The sequence below is a fragment of the Rhinatrema bivittatum genome, chromosome 11, assembly GCF_901001135.1.
Source record: "Rhinatrema bivittatum chromosome 11, aRhiBiv1.1, whole genome shotgun sequence".
NCBI classification, from domain to species: domain Eukaryota; kingdom Metazoa; phylum Chordata; class Amphibia; order Gymnophiona; family Rhinatrematidae; genus Rhinatrema; species Rhinatrema bivittatum.
The window spans coordinates 72,992,110-73,005,269 of NC_042625.1; the positions used below are offsets into that span (position 1 = coordinate 72,992,110).

The 13,160-nt window shown below is 45.5% G+C and overlaps 1 protein-coding gene and 1 long non-coding RNA gene across 5 annotated transcripts in view; one reads left to right on the plus strand and one right to left on the minus strand.

Moving 5' to 3' along the window:
* PRX (periaxin) overlaps positions 1-13,160 on the plus strand; it is a 48,544-nt gene that overhangs the window by 19,076 nt on the left and 16,308 nt on the right. For 2 of the 4 annotated variants that reach the window (XM_029571668.1, XM_029571670.1), the window contains exons 2-5: positions 1,646-1,701; positions 3,495-3,612; positions 5,758-5,917; positions 10,934-11,127. In XM_029571668.1, the coding sequence (XP_029427528.1) occupies positions 3,589-3,612; positions 5,758-5,917; positions 10,934-11,127 (378 nt within the window). In that variant the 5' untranslated portion in view covers positions 1,646-1,701; positions 3,495-3,588. Of the gene's footprint in view, positions 1-496; positions 657-1,645; positions 1,702-3,494; positions 3,613-5,757; positions 5,918-10,933; positions 11,128-13,160 lie in introns of those variants that run through there. The other 2 variants (XM_029571669.1, XM_029571671.1) reach the window with 2 other exon arrangements.
* LOC115073337 overlaps positions 1-13,160 on the minus strand; it is a 43,335-nt gene that overhangs the window by 7,957 nt on the left and 22,218 nt on the right. The window lies entirely within an intron of this gene.

The following is a 13,160-nucleotide window of genomic DNA, read 5'->3' on the forward strand; positions in this document are numbered from 1 at the left end:
CCACACTCTGTGGAAGCTGATCTTAATATTCAGAACTTCAAAACATTTTTTTTTTGCTTGGCACACTGTTCTTTTAAATGTCTTTGTAACTGCACTTTAAAACTGATTAATGAAAATTTTGGATGCCAAACCAACAGTGGAGTCTGCAGCCTCTGTAGGATTTAAAAGGAAAAGATTTCCGTAGAGAATGTTTTCAGATGAAAACTGTAAAATAAATAGATAAGAATTTAATGGACAGACATTTATTTTGTTTTGTATGGGTTAGTTGTTTTTTTTTCCCACTTTCGAAAGGCTGTAAAATAGATTTGACCAGATCAGTTTGCAAACTGTATCTTAGGGATGGGTAGGAAGGCCAATGCCGGGTTTTGCCCCAGAGCATCATGGACTTGTAGTTCCTGCACTTCTTGTGACTGAGAACTACAAGTCCCTGCCTGCCCTGGTGGAATAAAACCCAGACTGGCTCCCTGTCCCTTAGGTCATATGGAATGGTGGGGAGCCCTAACTAGGCTGGCGGCTTCTTCCAGCTTGGAAGAAACCAAGGCCAACCGTCTTCCAGGCAGAGGGCAGCAGGACGAGAGGGGAAGGAACTGGAAAATAACTGGAAATTTCACCTAGAAATAGTTGGCTGCTGCTATCTCTCTGTCCCCTTTGACCTGGTAAGTTCTCTAAGTAAGTGAGGCGTGAGATCGTTTTGGGAGGGCTGGAATGCATGTTTAAAGGTGACAGGAAGCCGTCTTTTCTTTTTTAATAATTACCTCTCAGGCTGCTGATTGCTTCCAGTGGTGCGCTTTGGATTCTAGCAAGCTTTTTGGTCTTTGCACTATTAAATCCACTGATCACAGTGAGAAATGAGCCATTCCCCAAGCCAGGGAGCAGTATTTCTTTCTTTATGGAGAGAGAGGATATGTTATGGCAGTGACAAAGAGAATGCAGTTTGTAAGGCTCCTGGTTTCTTACACAGAGTAATAACGTTACCCCAGGGGGGAGGGTGATAACCCTGGCTGCTGGGTTTGAAGTGGATTGCACTGGCTTTTGCCTTCTGCTTCACCTGGAGGGAGCCATGTTTTGGCTGCTCAGCAGTGCTGTCCTGCATTAGCCTTGCCTGTAGGTTGTGTGCCCTCCCTGACGTAGTATTCTGCTCACAATCTAAGCTTCAGCTGAAAGCTTTTGAACTAGAAAACAGTGGGGGGGGGGTTTGGTTTGTGTTTTTGTGTAGCCCAGAAGATTTTTTTTTTCAACTGCATAATGAAATAATTCAACTGGAAAGTAATGTTTACAATGTAAAAATCTCCTGTCTGAACCGCAAAGCTTTTTGGCTGTAAAGTATTTGTGCTGGAACTTTTTTTTTTTTCACAGTTGTAAAGTATCTTGCCTGTAAAGTAAAATGTGCTGCAAAGTTTTATTTGTTTTTTTTATTGGGCTGTAAAGTATTTTCAGGGGGAGAAGGGAAGGGGGGAAAAATAAGAGAGGCCTGCAAAGCAAATCGGAACCGGCCCTAGGCCTCCAGCCAGGTGATCAGGGAGACGAGGCCTAAGGCCCTCCGTCCTTCCTCTCCAGGTTCCAGCAGGGACCCATAGCTCAGCCCTTCCTTCCAGCAATGATCTGACATGTGTGTTTTGTTTTTTTATGTTTTTGTGGTTCCCAGGCACAGAGAAAGAATGGCAGGAAAGTCGCCTTTCAGCCAGAGGAAATGAAGCTCCGGTGAGTAGTAACATTCTGCTCTCGGAGAAAGGTCAGCACCCCTGCCAGCCGTGCGCCTTAATGTTAGACCACTCCAGGCCATGGGGGATGGATGAAGCCCCGTCCTGGTTTTGCCGCCGCCTTCATGAACTTGTAATGTCGATCTGATTTCCTTAAAAGAAATTGGAAGTAGGAGCCACTGGGAGCACGGCCATGCCTTGACCTGTCCCTGGTGATGTGGAGCCCTGTGATATTGTTCCAGCAATTTCATACCATCAGGGGCAGGGTCCTCGTTAAGAGGAGTGGGCTGGGAACAGGGAAAATGGGGTCCAAATTCTGCTTTTCCCCACTGACATTCCTCTTAGTGACTGTGGGCAAGTTGCCTTATTTCCTGTTGTCTCAAGTGCCTGCTTAGACCGTAAGCTGCTTGGGACTTATCACGCCCAAATACTGCTCATCACAATCTTAGCAGCATTATACAGCATCACAGATGCCCAGTAGCACTATAAAAATGACAAGTAGTGTTGTTATATAGTTTTTTCCTTAAGGGAATCAGAGCTACAAATTTGTGCATGCGATGGATTAAAACCAGGACCGGATTAGCCTGTTTTGTAGGATATAGACTTGTTCGTGGTCCTCCACTACTGTTGAGTCTCTCCCCATTTCCAGCTCTGATGCTAGGGTCGAACTTGGGAGAGTGCGGGTGGGTTATGAGTGATTTGCAAGGCATTGCAAGGGACAAAAGTCCTTCCACCTGATGCAGCAGGGCACAGCCTGTCTGAGCTCTGCCTTAGCTTTTTTTAATATGCAGAAAGAAATAAGAGGAAAGGCCCTTGGAGTCCCAGCCTATCCCATCCAGCCAGCAGCCCTTATCAGCAGAGAGAGCAGTAAGGATGGGCTGCTTCCTCTGACAAACGCGGGAGAGGGGAGGGCAGGAAACTGATCAGTAAATTAAGTCAAAGCTGTGTATGGGAGCCTGCATCCTGTACGTGGGTACAAGAGGAAGCTGGGAAGGGAAAAGGTCCCGGAGGTCACTTGTTCCTGTGCTAACTCTTTCTGGGACTGGCAGCAGCTCCGGGTCTTAATTCTGCCGCCAACTAGAAATTTAAGCAGGAGAGAGGCAAAAGATTTAAACGTTTAGAATGTGCTTTTTGGGCCCAGTATCTTTCCTCCTCCGGGCTTCCTGCCCAGTCAGAACCAGGCTCCAGGAGCCTTTATTCGCAATTACCTGGGGATGTCCCCCTATCAGCATCAGTGCGATAGGTCTGGCTGAGAGCCAAGCCAGCAGGACGCCTTCAGGAAACCTGCAGCCCCGGGCCATGAATCTGGCCACTAGGTGGTGCTATTGCACGATGACCGGGACTTTCTCCTCCCTGACACCCCCCCCCCCCCCCCCCCCCACCAGGGCGCTGTGACCGCATCCCTGGCCGGTCTGGGGAGTGGCCGAGCTCGACCTGGGAATCGAACCCATGTTCACTGCCTGCCAGGGCAGGTTTTTCATCTCCATTATCACACGGCGGTTTGGCTGAAAAGGAAAACCTTCACATTGCTGCGGGAACACAAGGAGCGGTGTCACAGAAAGCAATGCAGCGGGACTGGGGTTTGATGGCTGGGTCAGCCGGGGATGCTGCAAAAGCAGTGCTCACAGCCCCGGGGAAGGGGAAAAGGGAGATTTCCCCCCCCCCCCCCCCAGCCGTCGTGCAATGGTGACAGCGAGTGGCTGGATTTATCGTCGATGACCTTATCTGTAAGGGGGACGTAAGCGTTTGCTCTTTCGAGTGCTGACTGTTATCTCTTCCTTCCCTCACCCCCAGACTCCAGAGGAGAAAACTTCACGCAGAATTAAAGTAGGGGCTGCTGCGGAAAGGAGCACGCCAGAAGCACTACTCACAGGAAGCCGAAGCTGAGATGGAGAAGGTCAAGATAAGTGAGGTAACGAAAGGGGGCAACCGCAGCATCTCCCAAGAAAGCAGAGCAGAAGGATCACCCGGGCGCAGGCATCAGTAACAGCTTTGTAACCTTCCAGGCTGGGTCCCAGGCATCCCCAAGAAAAAACCCAAACCCCCTTCATCACATCCAGTTTGGTTCCTTCACCCTTGAGTAACCTTTAATTCTGGGGGCCTTTCCACTCAGGGAGTGCTTACCCTTTAACATTTGTAGGCAGGGTCCTGGAAACACACCAGAAGCTCTAAACAGGTCCATATCCCATAAAGGCAAAGACCCAGCTCCAGTGCTATACGTTCAGATTTCAGGCCCCCAAGCAAAACGTTTAGAAAGAAAGCCTCCTCCCATGGCTTCTTTGTGGGGGTGCCCCCTCTGAAGTGATGAGTGCAGGGGAGTCTCCCCCCTTCTTCTCAGTATTCGGAGCTGGCCTGTGATTACCTGCAACCTGAATCACAGAAACATAAGGCCCAGAGGCTTGCAGGCCGGTGCAAGAACAGCAGCGTTCAAGGGACTGGCACGTGGGCCTTCTCCTACCCCTCCCTGCTCAGATCCTCTTCCTCCTGCCCCCCCAACCATGGTCTCTTCCTGGATCCTCTCTAAGAACATAAGAAATGCCATGCTGGGTCAGACTGAGGTCCTTCAAGCCCAGCTTTCTGTCTCTGACAGTGACCCAGCAAATCCCAAAAACTAGATCTCGTTGTTGTAGTTCACTCTCTCTTTCTCCTCCCACCCCCAAGGAGTTTTTCCATTTGAATCTCACACCAGCGCTCTGGTATCAAACAGGAAAACCTCTGATCAGTGTCCAACAGAGAAGAAGGAACCATTCTCCTTCCTCTTCACTTGGGGAGCGTGAGCCCTGCTTTTTCTCCCTACCATCTCCTTTCCTGCTGCCCCTAGTGAGGCTTTGACCACTTATCTTACCAGAAAGGACCCTTCCTGTGGGGCCATCAACAGATACATGCTCCTACTGTTACACTCATCTCCAGAAGTGTCCACATTAGTGAAGGATGTGGATGTGCCTCGTATTAATGAGATTGTGTGGACTATACCTATAAGCACATCTCTCTCTCTATTTGTGTCTGAGTGCGTAGATAGATACAAATTTGGATAAAACCATGCTGTTTGTAGCTTTCTGACCTGATTAGGATGTGAATATATGGTGATTCCCTATTTTCATTCAGAATATTAGCCTCTTCCAGTGTTTCTAGCGGAAGGGCTGGGAAGAAGTTTGAAGGTCATAGGAAGCCATTGTACAGTGCTGTGTACATCTAGTAGTGCTGTAAAAATACATCTTAGCATTGTCACAAAGGGATGGAAGAGTCCTAATGAGATAAGATGGGATTGGAAGGGACTTCAGGGGTCATCCAGTCTAGGATGTGAAACTCATTTTGGTGACTGGCCAGATTGGCTAAAAATATACTTGAAGTGGGCTGATTGTCTGGGGTGGGGGAGAGCAGAAACCCCCCTCCATTGTCGCAGCAGCATTGACGAGGGGGAAGTTCCCCCCTCCAGCATTATGACCAGTGGAGGTAATTGTTGGCTGCATCTAAATCCCAGGGCAGCCTGCGGAAACCCCCACCCACATGGATTGTCTTGGCTCCGCTGGGGGTCTACATCACCTCCCTCCACCGCAGCGTGGTGTGGCCCCCTCATTCTGGTGCTGACAGGATAACGTCATCGGATCAGCACGAGTGCCCTGGGCTCGCTTGCATGGTGGCAGGAAGGCAGGTACTGAGGCCTTGCCAGAGCTGGATTGGGTTGCCTGTCATTGCTTTGGGCTGGAAGCAGCAATGAGTTGGATGAGGTCCTGCAGTTGAATTAATTTGGCGGGCCGGACATGGCCGCGGACTGTATATTTGACTCACCTGATGTTGTCCGTCCTGCCTGGCTGCAGGCAGGATCTGCTCTACCTGTACCATCTTAGACTGACGAGTCTCTAGCCTGCTCTTAAAAACCTCCAGTGACTGAAAGGCCATCGCCTCGCCGCATAACGTGTTCTATTACTTGACCACCTTCACGGAAAGGTCTTCTTAGTAACTAACCTGAATTGTATGATGTAGCCCAAGGCTGACTCTCGAGCTGCCCATTCAGAGGGTAACCTGCTCTCTATGTTTTTGTTCTGAAACCCCTTAGAAGGAAATGAAGAAAGCTGAACTGGTGGAGATCATTGTGGAGACAGAGGCAGAATCTGGAATCGGTGGGATCAATGTTGCTGGTGGAGGAAGAGAAGGGATTTATATTAAAGACTTATCCAAGGATTCACTTGCTGCCAAATCTCTGAGCCTGCAGGAAGGTAGGTGACTGGATTCAGTTGCCCTTTTTTATTTTAAGCAAATATTATTAATTTTATGCCATGCACTGTGTTTTGTTTTTTTTTGTTTTTTTTTGTGTGTTTTTTTCGGGATGGGGCAGCTCCCTGGCCTCTGAACTTCAGCAAGGTGAACAAATTGTCGGCAAAGTCCATCAACACGTCGGAAACACTGCAGGGTGTGAGAAATCGTTGTAAAACAGCCATACATTTTTTAGCATAAAAGCCAAACATTTTTTAGCATGCGAAATGATAAATATTTTAATGTGTGTGGCAGAGAACTATTTACTGTAGTAATAAAGTTTTTGTTTTACCTATTGTATGTAACATTTTTGCTAGCATGGCCTCATTACTGGCATGCATGGTAATTAAAAAAAAAGTCTATACTTTGCACAATAGCAAAATCCCCTCTAAGCAGCGCAAAGCGAAAGGAGAGGTTAGCATGGGGGATTTCCTTTTATTCCAGAACCCTGCCCCCTAGAAGCACACCCTCCCATTCCTGGGGCGTAGCAGCAAATACCACCCTGCCCCTCGTATACCTCTCTGGGGACATTGGTGCCTACCTGCCCATATGGCATCTGCCACTGAATGATGTCTGCGGGAGCTGTTTCACCTTCTATGATGAAGCGCCTCCTAGTGGTGTCATTTGGGAGCAGCTGCAGTGCAGGCAGGAGGGCTGTGAAGTCCTTGCCCTCTGTATGGTAAAAGGCCTGGTTTTGGAGGTGGGGTGGGGAGGAGTGCTCTGGCAGGGGGGATGCCTCTGGAGGAGAAAGTTCACCCAGGGGAGGAGGGAAAGACATTTCTGTAGGGTGAAGGGGGCTGTTCTGCTATGCCCTGGGGGAAGGAGGCAGTTTTGATTTGGTGGGTTCTAGGGGAGAGGTTCTTTCACTGTGGGCCCGTTAGGACAGGGGATTTTGGCAGGTAGCTAGTGTGCACGGCATAGCTTTTTATTTTGTTTTTCTCATTACAGTGCAAGTTTGTGTTGTGGCCACACTAGCGTGGAAACATTTGCCGTGCCATCAGTAAAACTTATTACATACCACGTTAAGTGGTGTTCCGCCGTGCATGTGCATGTTCAAAGCCATTTCTGTGGGTGACCTAGTAAAAGTGCGCTTTACCTGTGGATATGGGCTTTTACAAAAGAGACGCGGATAGGGCCTGTGTAGGCATAGCTTTACCAGCAGTGTGATGAAAAGATGTTCGGGTGGGCGGGGCTTGCAGTTACATCCAGGCTTCTGCCTTTTCAAAGTAGGCGCATATTTTTCCACTGAAAAATTTACGAGGGGAATTTTCAAAAGCCATGTACCGGCATAAGGTGCACTTAAGATGGCTAAAACCCATGGACAATTCAATGGCAAATATTTAGGGACCTTGATTTTCCCAGGAATTTATCAGTGTTGAATGCAACAAGAACAAAAATAATATTTACCTTGAGAAATGAGGAGTCTGTTCTTTCCACTGATTTCTCCTGTCTTTTTGTTCTTGTTATAACCAACACTGCTAAAATTCCCCGGGTAAAATAAAATAAAAACTGAGTACGAAGGTCCCTCCATAAATCTTGGTAATGTTCAAAAGCCCGCTTACATTGGGCATTGACACGTGTAAAACCCAATTTTAACTGTATAAATGCTTTGCAAAATCAAGCCTTGAGTGCACAAATCAACAGATGTGCTGGTACTTTTCTGGTCAGATCGGTTTTGAGGGGGAAAGTTGCACATACATTTTACCCGCAGACCTGTCTGAATTTACCCCAGTGCGGGCCATTACAAAATTACCCTCTAAATTTTTACCAGATGTCCTGCAAAAACAACTTTTAGTGCATAGGTCTTTAAGTAGTATGCTTTAGTTTTATTAAATTTGATATATTGTCTTTCAAAATCAAAGCGGTTTAACAATAAAATAAATGCAATTAAAAATTCACCCAAACAAAATAGAAAAAAATTAAGAACTATGATATTAGCAATTAACATATACTACTTAAAAAGCCATGCTTTGTTTTGCAGAATTTAGAATAGTTTGGTTCCGATCGAATATCGGATGGCAACAGACTTCACAGCAATGGAGTCTGGTAAGCAAAGGAAGAGCGTCTTGTCCCTTCTAGTTTAATATAAAAAGGAGCTGTCAAAAGGCCATTGCTGAGATAAGAGTCATGCTCTAGTCGGGGAATAGTAGCTTAGCAAAGAGGCAAGAGAACATGGTTGATTCCTGCGCAGTAGTTTAAAACTCATACATAACAGTTTGAAGTTACCGCAAGGGTGAGTTGGAAGTCTATGAAGCTCTTCCAGTGCAGAAGCCACATGAACACATTTTTGAAAATTTCATATCGCTCCATCCAGTGCATTCTGAACTAGCTGAAAATGTTTCATTGGACTAACTGGCAAACCTAGGTATATGCAAGAGTACAATAATCAAATCTTGGAAAAAATTAAGGCATGAACTGATGTCTTCAGATCGCATTCAGCAAGAAAAGGTCTTAATTGATGGATAACGTGAAGGAAATAAAAACAAGCCCTCATTATCAAAGACAGTTGTGGAGTCATTGCTAACTTTGCATTAATGCAAGTAGCTAAAAGAGACACTCTCTTTTAATGGAATTATGACCCAGTTCATCTATGGAGGATGTTCCAAAGAATTGCATCTACGGATAATCCAAAGCACCTCTGACTTACTCGGATTAATTTTTTATTTATGGGAGATGAGCCAATCAGTGAAACAGTCCAAACATTTATCCAAATTCCTTAAACTTTCTATAGATCCCACTTTTCCATAAGCAACAACCTGTATTTCATCTGTTTGAAACAATGTACTATATCCTAAATTTTTAATTAGATTAGCCAGTGGCGCAAGGAACAAATTGAAGAGGAATGGTGCCAAACACAGATCCTTGTGGAGACCACAAGATAAAGGCCTTATTCCTTTGTCCCAGCCAACTTGAAAAGACTATCCGTTGTAAAAACAGTATCAGCAAAGGCAAGTTGGGACAATAAATTATGATCCACCAGATCAAAGGTTGTACTCATGTCAATGCAGACAAGCAAGGCACCATAGCCATTGTCTGGTTTGACTCTAATTTCATTTAAGAATGCTCAAGGGCTGATTCCATGCTATAACCTGACCCGAAACCTATATGAAAAACATTTGAAGCCTCCGAAAAAATTCTGGACCTAGGAATTCACAACCTCTTCTATGACTTTACTGACAAAAGGCAAGTTTGCAATAGACCAATAAGATTTTAAATCAAGAGGATCGAGGGAATTCTTTTTTAGCAAAGGTCATATTCTGGCTGTTTTTAATGACGGTGGTAGAAGACGCAGAGAAAGGGTTAATGGTAAGTCAGCTGTTGCTCTAATAGCAGAGTAAAGACCTGGGTTTGATTCCCAGCCTGGCCGGGTTTGGGATGCTGCAGAAACCGTGCTCATGGTCTCTGAGGGGAGGGAGTCCCAGCCATTGCTCAATGGTGACTCTTCCTGGCTGAAACTTGTCATGCTGGCTGGAGTCGGGAAACACCCCCTCAGGAGCAGGGCTGGACTGGGGTTTATCTTCTGCCTAGCAAGCCCCCTCCCCACAGCTTGAGCCCTTGGGTTATGGGGGCCAGTAGGGCTTGACTTTTTCAGCAGAACATCATGGTTGAAGGTAAGTCAGGCTGGACAAGGCAGTAACAAATCAAGCACAGGCTGGATGTTGTGGCAGAGACAGGCTGGAAGCTGAGGACTGGATACTGGAGTAGGCTGGACAGGCTAGACAAACACAAGCTGGAACTGAAGGCTGGGCACATGCTAGGATTGGATATAGATACAGGCTGGGCAGGATACTGAGCGGGGACTGGGACTGGATATTAGGAACTGGACTGGGTAGGACAGGACAGGACTAGACCAAGACAACAGAGAACACTGAGGCCTGAAGGCAGCATAAGACCCAAAGGCCACTAGCAAGAGGAGGCCTGGATAGGCCTCCTCGCAAGGGACAAGGTGAGAGGAGGCCCAGAGGCTACAAGGCAAGTAAAGGCCTGAGTAAGCCACAGAGCAAGGTACAAGGCAACAGCTGGCCTAGAGGCCCCAAGACAAGGAACAAGGTAAGCGTGGCAGATCAGAGAGCCAAGGGTGACACCGTGAAGAGCCATTGATGGACTGGATAGGCTGGTTTAAGTAGAGCAGGAACTGCTGCCTCAGATAAGTGAGAAGGTGGCTTGGATAGCTGGAAACAGAGCTCACTGGAGGCCTCTGCTGGTGAGGAGGCATCATTGCAGGTAGAAGCAGGGCACAGTGAGGCTGCATGGTAGGCAAAACCATGACAGAAGTAGGGTGTACAGGTACTGGGGTTCCAGAGTGACGAAAACTTCGAGAGGAGTAACTGTATTAGTCTGCAGCAGCAAAAAAGACAGTGAAGCTTGTAACATTTTACAAAGTAACTGATAAAAGTATTGAGAGAATCCTGGCGTGAGCTGTCAGAGACAAGAATCCACTTCGCCAGATACCAGAGAGAATCGCAGTTTGACTCCCCGTCAGGGATCGTCACTGCAGTGCCTGGGCTAGGGAATGTTTTTTAAAAGTGAGGCTAGTTCTGATTGAGCTGCAAGCTCAAAACAAGCAGGAGGAAACTGCTGGGCCAGAAGTATAATTTGAAAAAAACCCAAACCAAGTTTATATTTAAGGGCATCGGCTACCTGACCCCTTCTCTAAGGGGTCAGGTAGCCGACAGTTCTGAGCAATGAATGTTGAAATCCTTGAGTTCAAATCTTGCGTCTGCTCCCCACTGATTCTTTGTAACCTCTGAAAAAGCATTTTATCCTCCCCCGTGTTTCTGTGGGGAGGGGAAACAATGATTTATACTGTTCTCTTTTTATCCCGCTTCCCTTGGGAAACGCTCATACACTTCAAGCACTGAAACTGTTAGACTTTCCACTCCAGAAGTGGCCCCATGCCCTCCTCGGAGTCACGCAGTGCAGTGAGGATGTGAAAGCTGGAAGGCCTCTGCCGCTCAGCCTCTCTCTTGCCGTTCCAGGGGATCAGCTGCTGAGTGCCAAGGTCTACTTTGAGAACGTGAAGTGCGAGGATGCGTTGAGGCTGCTGCAGTGTGCCGAAGCTCACAAGGTCTCCTTCTGCCTCAAGAGGACAGTCGAAGCCTCGCATGTCAGTGTCTCACCTGGGGCTGGGGGCTTTGAACTTAAAGGACCCAAGGCCAAGATGCCAAAGATGGTACTTCCGATTTTTTTTTTTTTTTTTTGCAAATTTGTCACGAAGAGCTGAATTTGTATGTTTTTTTTTGGGGGGGGGGGGGGTGTTTGTGCTTTGTTAAAAATCATAAATACTAAACTAGAGCAGTAGCATTGGAGGCCAAAATCCTATATACAAACGTGCACACAGCCCCACTATAGCACAGACTGAACATAGGAATGAGAGAAAAGAGCACTAATATAAATGATAAAGTATCTATTAAAAATCAATCTTTATTCTGAAACAAAATAAATAAGCACTTTTATATTGCTAAATATGGTATAAAAGGTCAACTTTACATATATCCTTATATAAAATAAACATAAACCAGTCCCTGCCTATACAAATCTTATTTAGTAAATGCCAGCTCTGTTATAAAATAAGTGTTTACAAGTAGAAAACCTCAGCTGATTATCAATGATACCAATATACAATGCATGGCAGCACAAAGATCACCCAGAAATCTTTCATGGGCTCCTCACGTAAAAAAGGGGAGGAGCCAAGAATATACCCAAACTTTAAACCTAGACTGGCTTGTTACGTAGTCAAAATGTAAATTTGAAAAACTCAAACCCCACTATGAAAAAAAAAGCAGCATTTGCTAATTGTGGAGTCCATGTCCGTGGGAGAGGCCTTCACAAGTGTACTAGTGTCATGGGCTAACAAACTCAAAAGCCCTGAGTATTTGTTTGTGACGGCCAGAAATAAAGTACTTGACTTGGCAAGAAAAAAACAAATTTGTATGCATGGGAGCGCCTCCCTATCAGGCGGCTGCACGACTGAAATTTTGATTGGAATTACTTAAATACCGTCCACAGCCATACCTTCCTCCCGGATTTCACTCAAGCCAGCGGGAACTCAGAACGAGTCTTTTGAGTTCATTAGCCCATGACACTAGTACACTTGTGAAGGCCTCTCCCACGGACATCGACGCCACAATTAGCAAATGCTGCTTTTTTTTCATAGTGGGGTTTGAGTTTTTCACATTTACATTTTGACTGCGTAACAAGCCAGTCGAGGTTTAAAGTTTGGGTATATTCTTGACTCTTCCCCTTTTTTACGTGAGGAGCCCATAAAAGAATTTCGGGTGGTCTTTATGTCAGGGGTTCCAGGCTACTGGCGAAAGAAGGGCCTTGTCAGGGCAGTTGACACCATACCCAGGAGGAACACCACACTGTTACAGTTCCACATCTAGTTTATATACATTTCTTGCATCAGACATTTGGTCTTGAAGATTTTTTGAGTAGTGTTGTTTATGATTAGCATTCTGTATGTTTAATTTTTAATTATAAACAGTTTTATACTGTCATGGATTATGCTGCAATGCATTGTATATTGATAATCAATTGATGTTTTCTACATGTAAATACTTATTTTATAACATTGAGCTGGCATTTACTGAACAAGATTTGTACAGGTAGGGACTGGTTTATGTTTATTTTATATAATGATATATGTAAGGTTGATCTTTGCTACCATATTTATCAATATAAAAGTGCTCATTTATTTTGTTTCAAAATAATAGCTAATAAAGATTGATTTTTTTTAATAGATACTTTATCATTTACATTAGGGCTCGTTTCTCTCATTCGCCTGTTTGTTGAGCACTTCATATGATTCACCTATTGCCTGGTTTTTGTATCTATCTGTCTTCCCACTCTTTGTGCATTTTTCACATTTTGCTGTCTAGAAAATATGAATCTAAATGAATTAAAGTAGGAGTTTCACTGATCTACAGAACATACTCTGCTCTTTCATCTTGAAAGACTGTAGAAATAACCCATACGTAATTAGGAATAAAACACCAAAAAGTTTTGATTGCATAAGTCTTCACATTCCTTGACTCAGTATTTAGTGGAAGCCCATTTTTAAAGCAGAAACAGCCATGAGTCATTTAGGATAAGCGTCTAGCAACTTTACCCAGTGGCACAGTATGTTTCTTTTGCCCATATTTCTTGGCAGAAGACCTGAAGCTGGGGATCAAGACTTGCCTCGGGTTTTCCGTTGGATTTTGA